The sequence below is a fragment of the Carassius auratus genome, chromosome 11, assembly GCF_003368295.1.
Source record: "Carassius auratus strain Wakin chromosome 11, ASM336829v1, whole genome shotgun sequence".
Taxonomy (NCBI): domain Eukaryota; kingdom Metazoa; phylum Chordata; class Actinopteri; order Cypriniformes; family Cyprinidae; genus Carassius; species Carassius auratus.
This window is the reverse complement of record NC_039253.1, coordinates 10,814,341-10,833,644: the sequence shown is the minus strand read 5'-3', so window position 1 is coordinate 10,833,644 and position 19,304 is coordinate 10,814,341. Positions and strand designations below refer to the sequence as shown.

At 34.4% G+C, this 19,304-nt stretch overlaps 1 protein-coding gene across 1 annotated transcript in view; it reads left to right on the top strand.

The window, feature by feature from the left end:
• Positions 1–16,771, top strand: part of LOC113111013 (lymphocyte antigen 75-like) — a 28,706-nt gene extending 11,935 nt beyond the window's left edge. The window contains 25 exon segments of the mRNA XM_026275380.1: positions 709–917; positions 1,020–1,162; positions 1,271–1,352; positions 1,509–1,580; positions 2,608–2,731; positions 2,935–2,970; positions 3,071–3,240; positions 4,257–4,324; positions 4,435–4,511; positions 5,926–6,062; positions 6,151–6,265; positions 6,406–6,569; positions 8,562–8,691; positions 8,780–9,000; positions 10,367–10,529; positions 10,617–10,775; positions 11,413–11,535; positions 11,801–11,989; positions 12,225–12,448; positions 12,563–12,746; positions 12,845–12,901; positions 12,904–13,002; positions 14,148–14,270; positions 14,359–14,541; positions 15,524–16,771. Of these exon segments, the coding sequence (XP_026131165.1) occupies positions 709–917; positions 1,020–1,162; positions 1,271–1,352; positions 1,509–1,580; positions 2,608–2,731; positions 2,935–2,970; positions 3,071–3,240; positions 4,257–4,324; positions 4,435–4,511; positions 5,926–6,062; positions 6,151–6,265; positions 6,406–6,569; positions 8,562–8,691; positions 8,780–9,000; positions 10,367–10,529; positions 10,617–10,775; positions 11,413–11,535; positions 11,801–11,989; positions 12,225–12,448; positions 12,563–12,746; positions 12,845–12,901; positions 12,904–13,002; positions 14,148–14,270; positions 14,359–14,541; positions 15,524–15,696 (3,425 nt within the window). The 3' untranslated portion in view covers positions 15,697–16,771.
• Positions 16,772–19,304: the final 2,533 nt, after the last annotated feature.

The window sequence follows — 19,304 nt, the reverse complement described above, 5'->3', positions numbered from 1 at the left end:
TTGATATTCAATTGTCCAATAGAAGTTCAATAAAGTGCATCCATCCAACATAAAAAGTGCTCCATATGGCTCCAGGAGGATAATAAAGGCCTCCTGAGTGGAATTTATACACTTTTGTAATTAAAATATATATATTTAAAATGTATAAACCAAAATATCTAGCTTCTGCTAACTGTTGTACTGTAGAGAGTGGCGTTCCAGCGGGTGACGTAGGATGTTAGCATAGCTTAAGCCCCGGTGAGAATATGCTAGTCTCTCGACAACCAAGTTTTGTTTAAAGCAAAAAAAAGCCAGTCTCTTGGTTTATTTTGAATTTTTTTTGTACTTTTAATTCATGATCGGAATTTGTTTTTTTTTCTCTCTCATCTGCTGGAACGCCACTCTCAAATTTTTTATTTTTTTTTGGTAACACTTTAGAATAGGTAACACTTGTTAACTGTTAACTATAACATTTCTCTCAATAAATTCTTAATTTTCTGCTTATTAATAGTTAGTAAGATAGTTGTTAGGTTTAGGTATTGGATAAGATTAGGGATTGTAGAATAAGTAGAATAAGGCATTAATATGTTCTCAATTAGCATGAATACATGGCTAATAATCTAGTGATATGCGTGCTAATAAGCAACTAATAGATATTGCCTATTCTAAAGTGTTAACCCATAATTTAAAATATTTGTCTTTGAGTTTGAATGTGATTATGTGTTCCAGCTTTCGCCGGTGGCTGTGTGGTGATGTCTACTAGGATTCCTTTGGGCCAGTGGGTTGTTAAGAACTGCACTCAGTTCAAAGCTGGCAGAATCTGTAAGAAACCCATCAAATCAATGGTCCAACCCACCCCAGATCCAGTGGAGCCCAATCTCAATGCTTCCTGTGCACCAGGATGGGTCTCAAAGGAAGGCCTAAAGTACTGTTACAAGGTTAGTTCAGCCAGTATTCACCTAAAACAACAGAAGCTGAGTCAAGACAATGAAGCCATTTCTAGTTATATCTAATCAACATCTGTTTGAATGTGTCTGCAGGTGTTTCACGAGGAGCGTTTGACCAGGAAGCGTTCGTGGGAAGAGGCGGAGCGTTTCTGTGAGGCACTAGGGGGGCATTTGCCCAGCTTCACTGAGGCTAAAGATATGCAAGCGTTACATTACATCCTGAGAGGCTCTATTAGGTACAGATGGGACCGATTTAATCCCTATTATCATATTGCCCCACACACTAAACCAAGGTCAATGGCATTTATTGACTTTTTACTTGTGCTGTCTGTTTCCCTGTACAGTGATAATCGTTTTTTCTGGGTGGGACTAAATCGCAGAAATCCAAATAACAACAACAACTGGGAGTGGAGTGACGGGCGTCCGGTGAGGCACCAGCAGATGATGTTTTCTGAACCAAATAAAGACAAAATTGAGTTGTGATCGGAGCCTTTATCGGAGTGCTCCTTTATTTCCTTGTTGACTACAGCTAACGTGTGAACTATGTAACTGTTAGCATTTGTTTCTGCTGCTTGGTAACAGGTCTCCATGATGATCTTTCCTGAGGAATTCAATGAAGATGATGCCTATAACAGGGATTGTGTTGCGTTTAAGGTGTGGTAAACATAACTCTCAAATCATGCATGACCCCTGACCTCTCATAAAATCACAAAACTGCATTATTATGCTAAATTATCCTGACAAACAACAGAAGAAATGACACATTTTATTCTAGTTTCTCTTTAGTAAAACACATTATTACATAATTAAGTTAAAAACTTTACTTGGGTAGCTGTACACATTTCTTGATATTTTAAAATAATTGTAATATTTATAAGATTTTTTGTTTTTTTGACAAATACAACCTAAAATGTAGTATTTAACACTTTAAAACTGATCACAAACGTAACTATTTTAATAAAATACATTGAAATGTAATATGTCACAGAGACTTTTACTGTTTCTCACTGTAAATTATAAGATGACTTACTATTTACATAGAATGTTTACTGTTTCATTTGAACAACATTTTACTGTAAAAGTTACATTTCAATTAAAAGCTAAAAGGTTTTACCATATTTGTTGATATAAATTACATTTACCTAACTAAAAGGTTGTTACTGTAGTACTTTACTATGTTTTTCATTAAAATTACAGACATTATAGCATCAATGTAAAATTTTAGCATGACATGAAAACCGCATTATAGTTGGTGAATATACACTATTGTGCAAAAGTTTTAGACAATTAGTCATTTTTATTCACCAACATAAATGGTTTTAAGTCAATCTGTCTTTTGTGTATCAGTAGGAAATATCAGTTTCCATTTCCAAACTTTCCTTTTGCGGTGGGATTTTTGTTTGCATGAGGAGTCTGACAGCAGTCAGTGCTCCACACAGAGATCTGATCTCACATCATCCAGTCTGCCAGTCAATAATCAGACATCTAGAATGACCTATATACAGTACTGCTTTTGCTTTCTGTTTGGGAGTTGGGGGAGATGATCGATAGGTTGTCATCAAACATCAAAGGCATCAAACAGACAATATTAAGAATTTAGAATAGTAGATGTTACACAGTAGAAACCTAAGGCCTGTTTGAAATCAGACAGCTTGTGATATTTAACTTTTTTTTTTTACAGACTTTGAAAGGAAACTACAAGCCATTTCTCTTCCTCCTGTTTCATAATGTTCCTCTACGGCCTTTTTATCCCAGCGTCTTTCACTGCAACGCTAAACTGGAATGGGTGTGTCAGATACCACGAGGTAAACAACACAAGACTTTGTTGTTTTGTTTTCAAGTTTTTGAATTTGAAAAATGTCTTCCCCTTCATTGTAATTGTATGTACTGTAACAGAGCTACAATTACGTAAAGCATACAGGTTTGGAGCCACATAAGTCTAACTAACATGTTTAAAATATATATATATTACAGTATTTATATTAATGGGCTTTATATTATTCTCTAGGTGAAACACCAAAAACACCAGAGTGGTACAATCCAGGTAGAACTTTCATTTCAAATCAAGTGCCTAAATGAATCATGGGTTATGTCATTTTTTGGTTTGTAAATCAGTGACTTGTTTCATGTTTCACTACTAACAGATGGGCACCATAACACATCAGTATTTATAGACGGCCAGGAGTTCTGGTTTGTAACAGAGCCAAAGTTGTCCTTCGAGGAGGCCTTATTGTACTGCAGCAGCAACAACAGCAAGCTCGCCGCACCCAACACCCTTAATGCTGCACGCCGCCTACAGGAACGTCTTTTTGAGGTAAGATGGGGGCAGATGTTTTTATAAACCCTGAATTACCAGGGTTTGGGGAGGTCTGACTCATTAAATTAAAGACTGCATCTCCACAGAACGTCAAAACAAAGTGCTAGTGATGCCTTCAAATGACGCCTACACATAGTGATAAGAACATGCATAAAACCCAATTAAACCATAAAAAAAAACATTTACTTTTTAGTATGCATGTAGAGTGCAAAGTGTTACTGCCAAAAATATTAGGATTTTTTTATTTTCTTTTGTTATTTAAAATGCAATTAAAACTATTTAAAATGTATTCAACTTTATTATTATTTTTTTAAGCAATACGCTTATCTTCATCAGTAAGATTTTTTATGTTTTTGAAAGAATATGCTCATCAAGGCGGCATTTATTTTTCTTCAGATATACTGAAAAAAAATGTGAAATATAATTTAAGTTTAAATTATACAATAAGTTAAAAAAGAAGCAGATAGAATAGAAAAACAATAGAGCAAGTTAATAATAATAAGTAAAACAAAACCAATTAGATAGTATACAAAAAGATAAGAGAAGCTATTGTAAGGTGTTTTTTTTTCTTTTTCTTTTTTACTGTCACTGTTTATCAATAAAGCTGAATAAGAATAAAAATAATGTTTTATATATATATATATATATATATATATATATATATATAATCTTACTTACCCCAAACTGAATTTTGAACAGTACCAAATACTGTATCAGTTTAGTTTGAATGATGAAACTTATCCTTTTGAACTTAATGTATAAAATACCCACATTTTTTATACACCCAGTGTATTAAAAAATTGAAATTATTACTCTTTTTTTTTTTTTTTTTCTTCTTTTTTTTATGTTTTTTTTTTTGGAAGTATTATATGAAACAACACCCACGCTCATGAATGGACATTGCTTGATCCACAATCAAGTGTCAGTCTGTTGAGAAATGGATAATACTAATATAAGTGTGAATATGGTTGTTTATATAATCCAGTAATGAATCTGTGTTTAATGATCTTTAGCATTCAGAGCAAGAGAACTTAAAGTGGTGGGCAGACCTTCGTTACCATGGTCCTCATGTTCCCTTTATGTAAGTTCTGGTTTTCATACCTTATCCAAACCTCATCAAGAGGCACAATTACTGGCACGAACCTCTCTTTTATTTATCATTTATTAGTGTGTGAATGTGTGTGTTTGCAGGCTCAGCCCCATGCACTACTATTATTCAGCGTTTCTGGGAAGGTGCCCCTCTATCACTCACGTATCATTTGAACCTGGTATGAGAGTCTCATTCTGCTTCCTAAAGTAAATACAGAGTTTGTTGTGGGGCAGCTTGGCATGTTGACAAGATGTTTCATGGCTCATTTAATGACTTTCCTATTTGTTGCACAACGGAAATTCCTGTAAATGTTGAAAATCCCCCATGAATCACTTGGGGAGCAGGATGCACCCTTTGTTTGTTTTTTTTGTTTTTTTCAGTAACACTTTATTTTAAGGATCTCACTATTAACTAGATAGCTTATGTGCATGCATATTACTACAATACTGGCTGTTTTTTAGTACTTACAGTATAGAACTCATATTAATGCCTTATATTCATGACTATATTTTAGATTCCTTAATCCCAACCAATTGATGGTTCAGGGAAAACTCTTAGTGAATAGTAAATAGTGTCTAAATGTAATTCACTTACAATTAACTACTTGAATGTTTGAATAAAATCAATATCACATTGTGCTCATATTCAATAAAATACTCAATTATATATATTATAATATAAAAACAATCTTTTACAAGTAATTTTTTGTTATCATATCTTTATTTAAAAAAAATAATAATAATAATAATTGATTGCATTTGAGGCAGTTTTACATCCATTCACAGTAATAAATCAGACAATGCACCTGGATTTAGTGATATCCCTGCAGTTGTGGTCTTTAATGGTCTTTAATAAAATGATGAGTCTTCTTAGTCTGAGACCAAGTACTGAGACAAGACCAAGACAAAAATGGTCTTCAGACCAGTCTCAAGTAGTACAGCACAGTATAAACTGTATAAACAGTATAAACATTAAGGTGCCATAGAAAAAAACATAAATGGTGTGCATTCTGAGACAAAATAAAGACACTGATATTTTAAGATCAGTCATAGCTAGTTTCTTTCAGTTGAAACGGCTCACACTTAGATTTTAGTCTGGGATTAGACTCAAACCAAAACCGGGGGTAAGACTTTTAGATGGTTTTAATGACCGGTTTCATAATGTTGCCTCAAGACAACTATTTTCTTCACTTTGCAAGGACATGATTATGATTTTTATGGAATTATGGAATTTTACAGCAATTATTTCCATTTACTTTCATATTTACTGTAATAAAATGCTTAAACAGAATCTGTATTCACTGTTTTAAATCGCTCAGTTTTTTAACTACAGATAATTTTTTTTATTTTTTTTATTAATTAATTTTGTTCCATTATTGCACTCAAATGATGAGGTCTATTTTGTACAAGAAACAAGAATAAAGCATTTTTAAGCATGTGCTTAAAATAAGAAAAACAAAGACACATTTATTTATTTTTATTTTTTTAAGTAACTTTTATAAGACTTCAAGACCCCTCTATACTGTCAGCAACGATTCTGATTTACGAAGCAACTCGGGTGATCCTCTTTTTAATCTTTTTTTGTCTCCGTAGGTTTCAGCGGCAAATGTAATGAAAAACAGCCGTTTGTGTGCGAGTCACTGAACGTCACTTCTGCGGAGAAAGGAAGCCCAGGACCGCCCCCTGCCAACACCTCATGTCCGAGCACTTCCAAACACTTCAGAAAGAAGGTCTGACATACACACACAGCCACTCACATCCCCTGAACTTTACACACGTGTTTTTGTTTAATGACATCATTGTATTCATGTCTTGCAGTGCTATCAGGTTTTATCCGAGTCTAGATCTAATTTCCAAACCTTCAAAGATGCCAATGAGTTCTGCAAGACACTGGCAGGCTCCATGCTCACCATATCTGACCAAGTTGAACAGGGTGTGTTTGATTAATATACTATGAACAAATCCACCACCGACAACCACATATTTTAATATAAAACATATTTATTCTTGCTTTTAGTACTCTTAATAATGTTGCTTGACTCTGTCTGTCCCGTGCATCTATCCTCCATTTAGATTTCATCACTACAATGTTACCAGAGATACCCGGACAGCCTCAGAAAGTCTGGATTGGCCTAAAGTTCAAGCTTCATGACACTCAGTGGGTGGACAACTCGCCAGTTGCATATCTGAACTTCAATCCTCTTCTGCATGGCCAGTTACGACCCATATTCATCAATGCAAGTGTCCATCTGCTTTGAAAGTTATATCATTGACCACAAAGATCTGGAGATCTGATCAAAGCACTTTTTGTGCAGCATTTGTGGCATGCTATGAATTGTACAGAGAATAGTTTTGTTCCTGACATGTTTACAATAACTTGCAAAACGATAACACACACTATTCTAACCAAAAATATAAAAATTGAGCAAATTGATCAAAATGTGACAGTTAAGATGTTTGTAACGTTACAAATGATTTCAGTTTCATGTTCTTTTGAACTTTACAGTCATCAAAGAATCCTAAAAAAAAAAAGAAAGTTTCCAGAAAAATATTAATCATCGCATTTAAAGCAGCATGACCAGATCATGTGACACTAAAGACTGGGCTAATAGATGCAGAAAATGCAGCTTTGCCCTCACGGAAATAAAATACATATTTTAAATATAATTACGATAAAAAAAAACAGTTCTTTGAAATGGATATAATATTTCATCATATTACTGTTTTTTTTCAGCTATAGTGAAAATTAAATATACTAAAATGTATTTGAAGTACTTTTATTTTATGCGGTTTACTACAAATGCATTTTCATGTTAATGTACTTAATAATACCCTGTAATTGTATACTAAACTGGTATATTTACAGTCTGCTAGTTTGAAACAATGAATTGTGTGGAAGTAGTGCTGCGGTCCAACTAAAGACATACTGAAGTACCGTATTTTTCGGACGATATTTTTCGCACCTGAGTGTAAGTCGCATCAGTCCAAAAATACGCCATGATGAGGAAAAAAACATATATAAGTCGCACTGGATTGTAAGTCGCATTTATTTAGAACCAAAACCTAAGAGAAAACATTACCATCTACAGCCGCGAGAGGGCTCATTCAGCATAGAGCGCCCTCTGGCGGCTGGAGACGGTAATGTTTTCTGTGGGTTCATTTATCTTAGTTCATATCTCTTGGTTCATGTCAAATTAATTTAGATAAATAAGTCGCACCTGACTATAAGTCGCAGGAACAGCCAAACTATGAAAAAAGTGTGACTTATAGTCCAGAAAATACGGTATATATGATTGTGCTGAAGTGGAACTATTGTAATTATACTTTAGGGACAATTGAAATATCTTGCATTTAAAGACATCGTCAACATTAAAACCTGTTTTAGACTTAATGTTGTCCCAGTAGACACCCAATTTCGAAAGACGTTGATATTTAATTACATTTTTGTTGCGACATCGGGTGACCAAAAGTCAATGTCAATTCATCATCTATTTTTACAAACATAGTTCATTTAACGTCCAATACCAATGTCAGCTGACTTAGATTATTTTTTTTGTGTAACCGAAATCCAACATTTAGTAAATGTCAAGCTGACTTACAATACTTACTAAACTCGATTTTCATTCTCAAGCAAAATGCAGCATCTGTCTGACGTTGGCTGATGTTATTTTGACGTCCAGTGCCTGCTGGGAAGAAATTTACATTGTGCACAAGTAGTACTCCAAATTATAATTTTTATATCAGTAAGATGTGGCAGTAAATATGTTAATACTATACTTAGTATGAAATAAATATTACTGGTGAAGGCCTTGACTTGTTTCAAAAACATTAAACAATCGCACTAACTCAAGACTTTTGAATTGTGGTTTAAATCGTAAGAGCACCGTAATATTGATCCATGCAATAATTAAAAAACCAACATAAAAGTGCATTCTTGGAGCTTGACAGCCTCTGCCTTCATTCATTTTCATCATATGAAAAAGAGCATCATGAACATTCCTCAAAACATCTCCATATTTTCTTGATTAAAGCACAGGAGTCATATGTGTCTTATAAGTTTTCATTTTTAGGTGAACAAACCTTTATTTCTTCTTTTTTCAGTTTTATTTCATCTCCCATACGCCATATGGCTTGACGTATAATTGCATAAGCTGTACATAACGTACCATTTCTGCTCATGATACACTTTATCTGAGCGTTTCTCTTTTTCCTCTTGATTTGAACGGCAGTCGTTTGAAGAGGACTCCATGGAGCTCTGTGCCTACATGTATAATGATGATCATTCGGACATGATGGGCACCTGGGACTACACCACCTGCTCCGACCGCCAGTATCTCAGCATCTGCCAGCATCCTGCAGGTACGAGCCACCAGCCAATGTTTCAATCATCTCTATGTTATATGGAATAGTGTTCTGTTGATTAACACCCAATGGACAATTTCCCCAGATGAACAAAAGGAACCTGAGCATCAGGATGATTTCACGGTTCATAATCATACATTTAAGGTGGTACAGCAAGACAATTTAACATGGATGGAGGCTCTTCAGGTGTGCCGGAGCTACGATATGACCTTGGCCAGCGTACCTGACGCATATGTCCAAGCAGTGCTCACAGTTGAAGTCTCTCACAGAGGACAGCCCCTCTGGATTGGACTCTTCAGTGAAGATGTGAGTGAAGATCTAATTAAAAATTGGCCGTCTGTACATTTTTTAAATATATTTTTGAAAGAAGCCACCAAGGTTGCCTTTATTTAAGCAAACATACCATAAAAACAGTAATATTGTGAAATCCAATCAACATTTAACATTTTTGGTAACAATTTAGTATAGTGTCCAATTCTCACTTATAACTAGTTGCTTATTAGCATACCTATTATTAACATATTGGCTGTTTATTAGTGCTTATAAAGTGTGTATTATGCATGGCATCCATAATCCTACCCAAATACCCTAAAATTAACAACTACCTTACAAACTATTAATAAGCAGCAAATTAGGAGTTAATTGAGACATAGTTAATGGTTAGTTAATAGTGAGATTTGGACCTTAAAATAAAGTGTGACCAAATTTTTATTACAAGCCCTTTAGTATATAAAATATAGCGGAGGGAAATTGTGCTAGTCAAACAAAAGAAAACAAAATCCTGTGATCTTTAAATAAACTACAAAATAAAAGTATCAATTTATTACATTTTTGGTAAGCTTTTATTTGATTATTAAATCAATTAGTTAAATATTATTACAATTTAAAATAATCGTTTTCTATTTAAACATATTTAACAAAAAATGTAATGTAATTTTTCACGATTCTTTGATGATTGGAAAGTTCAATAAAACAACATTTAAAGTACCTGTTTTCTATTAATAATATATTTTAAAATATTATTTGTTCCAGTGGTACAAAGCTACATTTTCAGTCTCACATAATCATTCAGAAATCATTCTAATATGTTGATTTGATCCACAAGTAAAAAATACAGTAGTATTATTACCAATGTTGAAAAAAGTTGTGCTGCTCATTATTTACGTGGAAAACATGACCAGTTTTTCCATGATTCCTTGATCAAAAAAACACCATTTATTGATTACATACTGTAACAATTGAATGTCATGACCATCCCTATTTATTACTATTATTACCGTATTTTTCGGAGTATAAGTCGCACCTGAGCATAAGTCGCATCTGTCCAAGAATACGTCATGACGAGGAAAAAAACATAAATAAGTCGCACTGGAATATAAGTCGCATTTATTTAGAACCAAGAACCAAGAGAAAGCATTACCGTCTACAGCCGCGAGAGGGCGCTCTATGTCTTCAGTGTAGACTACAGTAAAATGAGCAGTATTAGAGCGCCCTCTGGCGGCTGGAGACAGTAATGTTTTCTCTTGGTTCATTTCTCTCGGTTCATGTCAAATTAATTTTGATAAATAAGTCGCACCTGACTATAAGTCGCAGGACCAGCCAAACTAGGAAAAAAAGTGCGACTTATAGTCCGGAAAATAAGGTATTTATTTTTATAATTTTTTTTATCTAGGATGGGGAGCACTACCACTGGACAGACCACAGCCACAATGAATTCAGCCGCTGGACCCCTGAAGCCACCAAAGGAGGCTGTGTGTATCTGGACACTGACGGTTTCTGGAAGGCAACCGAGTGTGAGGATGAGCTTTCAGGAGTGATCTGCCACATCCCACACAGTGAGGATTCAATTCAGAAATGCCACCTCTGCTTTTCAATATTTACTTGCACATGTTTTGATTTAAAAATGCATTTTCTCATAACAGTTGAGCCTGTCACACCCGAAGTGGATTCGGTCAGATGTCCTCACAAAAGCAATGGACAGAACTGGATCCGCTTTAAGAAGAACTGCTATACGTTACTGCTGGGGGCCTCCAGATGGGGCAAAAACGACATCATTGATCCGCAGATCTGCAAGTCTCTTGGTATGAATGGATCAAATCTGGGGCTTTTTCTGTGATGAATTATATGTATTTTTTTTTCAAAGTTTAAATTCTTTGCTTGAAGATGTTGTATAAATGCCAATGTTTAACGATTTCAACAAAAGCACTGTTTTTTTTTCTGTTTGGAAGCATGCTCTTGAAGGGTTGCCATGTCCACTTATTATAAGCGATGCTTAATAAGCATATTTGGACTTGCTTTTTTGCCTCGGCTCATAAACAATCCATTGTATAGTGATAATAGTTTAGGCAGGGGCAGGTAACAATATTTTGGTATGGAGTTTATTTCCAAGGTAGCATTCGATTGTTCTCTCTTGCTGTTTTTTATAGCAAGATTTGGCAACTCTGAGTCAAGACGTACTGTAACTCCTTTCCTGTGATTTCTTGCACCAAAACTGCAATGCATTTAAATATGTCACTAACAACTAAATGTTCAGTTCGTTTCTGTACACACTGCATACAATTTCTGCAAATCGTTTGTGACTTTTTGGGAGTCAGTCATTTACTGGAGTATGTGAGTCTACAGAACAAGATTAAGCACTAAACGGTGAATTGACAACTGATTTTAGTTGTGGTGTGCACATGGCCATTGTTTAATGGTAATCTTGTCTGTGTGTTTTAGCCGGGGCCGGAGAATTCCTGACAATTCGTGATGAGGAAGAGAATAATTTCATCAGGCAACAGTTGCAGCCATTCAAAAATTTAGTCATGTTTGTGTGGCTGGGAATGAACAAAAACAAGATGGGTAAGATGATCACACCCCAAAGATCGAACTTCTTATCAGTCGAAACCTGGGATTGTCAACTTCCAACCCTTATCCAACACACCTGTTCATCATTTTTAAATAGTCCTGTATACTTTAATTCGCTTGATCAGGTGTGTTTGGATCTGGCTTTCGGCAACTAGTGTTGACTTCTTAAGATTGACAAAACGTTGTAGTGTTTTCAAGCATTTATGTGTAAAATTGGGAAGGAAAGTATCAACTAGCTGTTCATTTTTCTTTTTTTAAGATGAGCAGCTGAAGTGGCTAGATGGCAGCAATGTGCAGTTCTCTAACTGGAAATACGGTCTAAGACCAAACATCACCGAGTCCTTCATGGTTGGTCTCAACTTAATCGGAGAGTGGGAAATGATAACAAATCCACGTTTTTTCAATACCTTCAAACAGAGGAGTATTGTGGTGTGCAAGATCGAAAATGGTAAAGCAACACCAAAGAGTTTCAGTTTTCATATGTTTTTACCAAAAATGTGTTTATTTAGCATTAAACTGCTAAATAAGTCATTGATATTACATGAAAGAAGTCTTAAAACTTATTTTCTATTTTTAGCATTAGTATGCATGCTCTTTTTATGACCTCAGATGAATAATTTATTTATTATAAATGTATATTCCATACACTTTTATTTATAGACTTGCAAAAATGTCTTTAACAGATACCAAAGAGGAGTTCATGAAGGATGTGGTTGACGTTAATGCTCCGGATGGCATAAGTTACCGTCGGGTGGCCAAGAGAATGGATTGGTATCAGGCACTGCAAGAGTGTGGACGCAACGGAGGCCATCTTGCCAGCATTTCTGACAAAACCACTAACGACAACATGGCACTGATCGCCAAACGGGACGGCTTTTCACTCTGGATCGGCCTCTCCAAACAAGATGTACACCATTTTTTGTGATAATAGTAATAACTGGCAGCTGTTAGTAGCAGTACGCTCAGTCTTCTGCTCTCAGTTGTTGCCATCGTCATGTAATTTGTCTGGCTGTGTCTTTAGGTAAGTGGATGGCCATATGAGTGGTCAGATGGGAGTGCAGTGAAATTCATACCAGATGGATTTGTCAACGACGGCCTTGATTATGAGGAAAAGTGTGTGTTTGTGGACTCAAAAGGCACCTGGACGGCTGTCAACTGTCATGCAGCCCAAGAAGGAGCCATCTGTTACAACCACATCAGTGAGAGTAAGACAAGCAAGCAATGACGCAACACAAACACAGCTGTTGTTCTGAAAGATCAGTCTCAAACTGTTTTTTTTTCTGTGTGTGTGTTTATTTCTCAGAAACTGTTGCACATCTCTCTTCTGAATCCAGCAGCAGTTGTCCCAAGAGTGATGCTCACTTTCATGGGTCCTGTTCAAAGATCACTGCTATGCTTTCAACATGTACAACTACTCCGTCTTTACCATGGAGAGCGCCAAGAACGTGTGTCAGAATCTGGGTGAGTGTTTATATCCTGTATTGCTGTGTCTTTAACAAATTTGCAGCTTTTTCTGGTCAAGAAGAGACGGTACACATGCAGCCAAACTCAATGATAAAATATTCAAATGCTAGGGCAAAATATGTTTCACCATTTCTGCAAGAAGCAGCAGATGGTTTCCTTTCTAAACTGTTTAAAACTCAGTTTTTCAAATCCACATAATCACATTAATTTTGTTAACGAAAGCTGTGACGAAAAATGTTCGCTGATGAGCTTTTTTCCCATGACTAAAACGAGGCAGTAAGGCCAGTAAACAATAACTGTGATTGTATTAACATGAAATATCGTTGACAATAAAATATGTCTTTTGGAAATGAAAAACAATACCAAATCTCCTTTTATTTTTGGCCAAAATAGAGACAAAATATTACTGCACCCTGCTCCTACATGAGCTTTCATGTGTTTGGTTGCCAGTTCAAATCCCCAAATCAGATGCAATCTGGCAACCACAAACACACACACACTTGCTCTTTATAAGAAGCGTCAAAAGTCATGCTGGAGTTTAACATCTCCATGTGAGATGTTCAGCTTAAATGAAAGATCTCTGTCATGAGATCTTGACTATATTGTTTGCGATAAAAACTTAACCGTTGTTGTTTTAACAGAGAAACATCATTGCAATTTGGAATTTCACTGTTGTAGTATTTTGTTGTAGTTTTCATAATGTAGACAGAGCAAGTGAATAAGTCTTTGATATTAATTTATATAATATTTAGCCTATAATAAATCAGTACAATAGATGAGGTAAAATAAACTATTTGAGTCCACATTCTGTAGATTTTTTGCTTATTGTAAAAATACATTTCTCAAATGAATTTTTTTTGTAATTATAATTTTGAGTAAATAAAAAAAAAGTGTAAATATTATATAGCATGATGAAAATGTGACTATGTTTCCACTGACTATAATTCTCAGACTTTTAGTTGACTAAAGCGTTACTTAACAAAACCTGGACAAGGCTGACTAAGTAGGATAACAACAAAAAAGTTAATTTGACACAGGACTAATTTAAAAGACTAAATTAAAAACGAATGACAAAATTACCACTCCTATACACCATCCAAAATCAGCCTGAAAATGTCTAACCACATCTTGTATTTCTTCAGATTCTTCCTCCAAGCTGTTAACCATCAAGAGCAAAGAGGAGAATGATTTTGTCTCTGACTTCATGAATAAGAACCCCTCCATCACAAGCCGCGTGTGGCTGGCGCTCAACGTTGACGCCAATGGTGAAATAATGATTTCATCTGCCTTGAATCAAACTGTTTCCTTTTGTAAGAGTTATGTAATGTAAATCTTTATAAATCTCTGCAACAGGTGAGCCCACAGGTTGGCACGATGGCAGTGAACTGGACTTCTCTAGCTGGGATGCAAAATCAGGCCCACAATTATCCCGGCAGACGCCACAGATCTGCGCAGTCATGGTGTCCAGCAACGGCTCCTGGACCCACACGAGCTGCTTGAACAGCCGCAGCCGGATCGTCTGCAAAGCCCCTGCCTGTGAGTCCACAAAATCTCTCACCTTGACAATGTCTCATTTCATATAAATGGAAAATAATATTTTTAAAAAATCTATTAAATTTTAAATTTAATTAAATTCATGCATTTAGCAGACGCTTTTATCCAAAGTGACTTACAAGTGCAGTCAGACTAAATTTTTTTACCTAACATTACCTCATATATATATGTGTGTGTGTGTGTTTGTGTGTGTATGTGTATATATATAATTCTATATTTATATATATATATATATATATATATATATATATATATATATATATATATATATATATATATATATATATATATACAGTATATATGTCTGATGACATATAGTTGAAAACAATATGCAAAAAATATAATAACAATAAAATATAAAAATATAAATATAAAATATATATATATATATAATGTATATGTTTTATTGTTATTATATTTTAGATTTTTTGCATATCATTTTAAACGTGTGTGTGTGTGTGTGTGTGTGTGTGTGTGTGTATATATATATATATATATATATATATATATATATATATATATATATATATATATATATAAAACAATATGCAAAAATATAATAACAATAAAATATATTTAAGTATATATATATATATATATATATATATATATATATATATACACACACACACACACACACACACACACACACACACACACACACACACACACACACACACGTTAAATGTATAGTTTAAAATGAGATGCAAAAAATCTAAAATATAATAACAATAAAACATATACATTATATATATATATATATATATATATATATATATATATATATATATATATATATATATATATATATATATTTTATATTTATATTTTTTATATTTTATTGTTATTATATTTTTTGCATATTGTTTTCAACTATATGTCATCATATACAGAAAATGTTGTATGATTTTGAAAATAAAACTTAACATTTTGTAACATTTTGGCCTAAATATTGCATGTGCAGATCCAGGAAGCCCTGTGGCTTTGGTCTTCTTCATCATTGTACTCCTGTGCATGTTCGCGGCTGTCCCCTTCATCTTGTACCAGAAAAACAAGCATCGCTTCCATTCGACTGTACGTTACCAGCGCAACTTTGATGACGCGGACAGCGCAAGTATGATCAATAATGCAGAATAACGGCTCAGCTGAATGATGGTAGCTATAATGTGCCTTTTACTAGAACCACTCCTCTATGCCATCAACAGAAACACCTGCTTCAGTGGTGCAGTTATTTATTATTTTTCACCCCCGGCATCTTCTTCCGTTTCTGTAAAATAAAATAGGAATGATATTATTCTAAGGGTTTTATTGTTTAAATTCAAATGTCGAAATTGCTTGTGTATATTTTAATTGGAGGACTGCAGGTACTTACCATACTATACAAACTGTGGCTTCTTGTGAGATTACGTTATCAGATCAGGGTTTTTTACTCCTCTTGAGCAGCACTGAATATTAACTCATGCATGGAGCTGGGAAGGTTTGAAGAATGTGTGTTTTACTTCTTTACTTTTCAAAGATGTGATTTTAAGAGATCTGAAACTGTATTATTTCATTTAAAATAATTTATTTTTGTGGATTTAGGGTTAGTTTTTTTCTTTCTTATTTGATTTTTGAATGCCATAGAACATTCCTTTCAAATTTGCCAGAATGGTGTTCCTCCACAGTGTTGATGTTTCATGTACTTTTCCTGGCATTATGCCATTGTTTGCATTCATTACAGTAATATCCAAGTGCTGTATAACAGCTTATGGTAACACAGTAAATGCAGTGCACTGAGTTCTGTATAAGATGCTAATGATAAAATGATAGTTTTAGGTAGATGATTTCTATGCACTCTTACGCTTCGTTCGCTCAAACTACTGAAATCTGATGCACTTTAATACGCTGTTTGAATCTAACTTCAAGCTCAAATTACACAATTTTAGTTAAGGATTTAGTACATGCTTTGTAAATATTTTATTACAGATTTGTTCTTGTTGCTGTTGATTATTTGTTTGTTTGTTTTTATTTTCCACACTACACCAAAGATCATTTGGGAATTTAAGGTAATATATTGCAAACCCAAAAATGTTCACTGAAGATGACGCTGCTTTTGAAAGAAAAAAACATTTTAAAAAAGTTTTATTTTGTTATCCTTGTCTTTGATTTGATTACATATCAGCTTTCCTCTGTTTTGACCACATGCTCAATAAAACAATGTTACGTCTTCTAATATGACATGTCCTTGTTTTATGTTGTTGACTATTAATAGACATGTTTTAACGTCATAGCGTTAAATTACTTTAAAGTTTGAGTTACTTACATGCAGTATTCATTAGTGTGTTGATGCTGACTTAGTATTTATCCAGGGCATTATTTAATGTTAGTTAGTCATTATTTTCCATTATTAAAATACAGTGTTTTATAATGCAAGTAAGGCAAGGCAAGACAAGGCAATTTATTTCTAAAGCACGATTAAAAACAACAAGTTGACCAATGTGCTGTACAGATTCTAACAACATCAACATATACACAAAAAACATTTCACAAATAACAACATTTTTGCTAAATGTTGAATAGCATTTAGCAAAAAAGCCTGGGAGAATAAATGAGTTTTTTAAAGGGACTTAAATGACACCAGTGTGGAGGCAGCTCTCATCTGTAACGGTAAACTATTCAACAGATCTGAAATATAAGATGGAGCAATGCCATTTAAAGATTTAAAAACAATCAGCAAAATGTTTAAATCAATTCTATAATGGACCGGCAACCAATGCAAAGGTAACAAAATGGGAGTGATATGGACCCGTTTACGAGAACCAGTTAACAACCTTGCAGCGTTATTTTGGACAATCTGTAGTCATGAAAGGGTGGACTGACTAATACCTAAATACAGGGAATTACAGTAGTCCAAACGGGAAGACACAAAAGCATGCATCACTCTTTCAAAATCACAAACGGATAAAAATTGTTTAATCATTGCCAGTGTTCTTAGTTGACGAAACCCTGATCGAACAACACCATTGATCTGCTTATCAAAATTTCAAGGCATCATCAAAAATTACACCTACATTTTTTACCATTGATATACCATAGTTAGGTAAAGGGCCTAAATCAATATTAGTAGACCCAGATGCATTGGAGGGTGCAAAAAATTGATGGTAAAGTGCAGAAAATTCACAGTCAACCATGTTTTCAAGTCCTTTAAGCATGCGAGAAGAGGTTCTAAAAAATTGCCTTTCTTCTTTACAGGTACATTGATCTACGTAGCATCAGTGCAGCAGTGAAACGATATACCATGTTTACTAAAGATAGATCCAATTGGCAATGGCAGCATATACAATGAAAACAGAGTAGGTCCCAAAATGGAGCCTTGTTGGACCCCACATGTAAGAGAGGCAGATGATGATGAAAAATTGCCCAGGGTAACTGAAAATATCTTATTTGTTAGATAGAACTTAAACCAGTTTAAAACAGTACCTCGAATCCCTACCACCTGTTCAAGTTGAGTAATAAGAATTCATGGTCTATGGTGTCAAAAGCTGCATTAAGGTCAATCAACACCAAAAGTGCAGTATCACCAGTCTACCACTAGCAGAACCTCATTGCAAACTTTCAAAAGTGCAGACTCTGTACTATGATGCTCCCTAAAGCCTTATTCAAAAAAGACTGCAATTGAATAAGGAAAGCTTTCTCCAGCACCTTTGATAAAAAAAGGCAGTTTTGAAATGGGCCTGTAATTTGCGTAATCTGTAGGATCCAATTTAGTATTTTTAATTAATGGTTGCACTACAGCATGCTTGAAAGATGCAGGAAAAATCCCTGATACAAGGGAGCTATTTATTATTGATAAAATGCTAGGCCCAACTACATCAACTGCTTGTTTAATTAGTCTGGATGGAACAACATCAAGAGGGGAATCCGATGGCTTCAGCTGATCAACTATTCTAGCCAAGGTAGAAAATTGAAGAAGTTTGAACTGATAAAACACAGTAAGGCAACAGGAAGGAGCAGAGGGATCACCATCTACAGGAGGAATTTGGGATCTAATCCTTTCAGTCTTTGATACAAAAAAAAACTCATATAAGTATATTGCATTTAGCGTATGACAACAACAACAACAAAAAAGCATAGCGTAGAATTTTTTTATTAGTAGTATTTTATTTGATTTTTAATGTATTTAACAACTAGTAATAATAATAATAATAAAAATGATAATTTGTCATTCATTCATTTCATTTGATTCGTTTTATGAATTTATGAATTTAGTTTATACATGAACATTATTTTCACGCTAATTTTTTCCTCTGATTTTTCCTGTTCTTGTTCTACGTCTATAAGATGTGGTTTGACAGACAGTATTGATTAATTAATGACTTATACAGCACTACTGTAACTGCAGGGTGTCTATTACAGTCTCTCTCTCTGTTTTATCTCCCGTTAAAAATAGATGTTGGCAACTGTAGGCAAGGGGAGGGGAAGTAGATCAAAACCCTAAAAAGGGCTCTTAAGACGCCGACTTCGGCATCCTTTTGGAAGTTGTTTCTACTTTTAGAAAAAAAAAGATGAAAAAGTACTTATCTTTGCAATAACCCAAGGAGAAAGAGAGATATGTATATATGTATGGATGTATGTATATATAATATTTACAAGCCAAAGCATCTTTAAAAATTGAGCCAAGGGCAAAAAGAGAACAGAGTTTAAACCCAAAGTTGTGGTCATTGTAGAAAACGTGCTTCTATCCTTCAGAAGTGAGTGAGAATGCA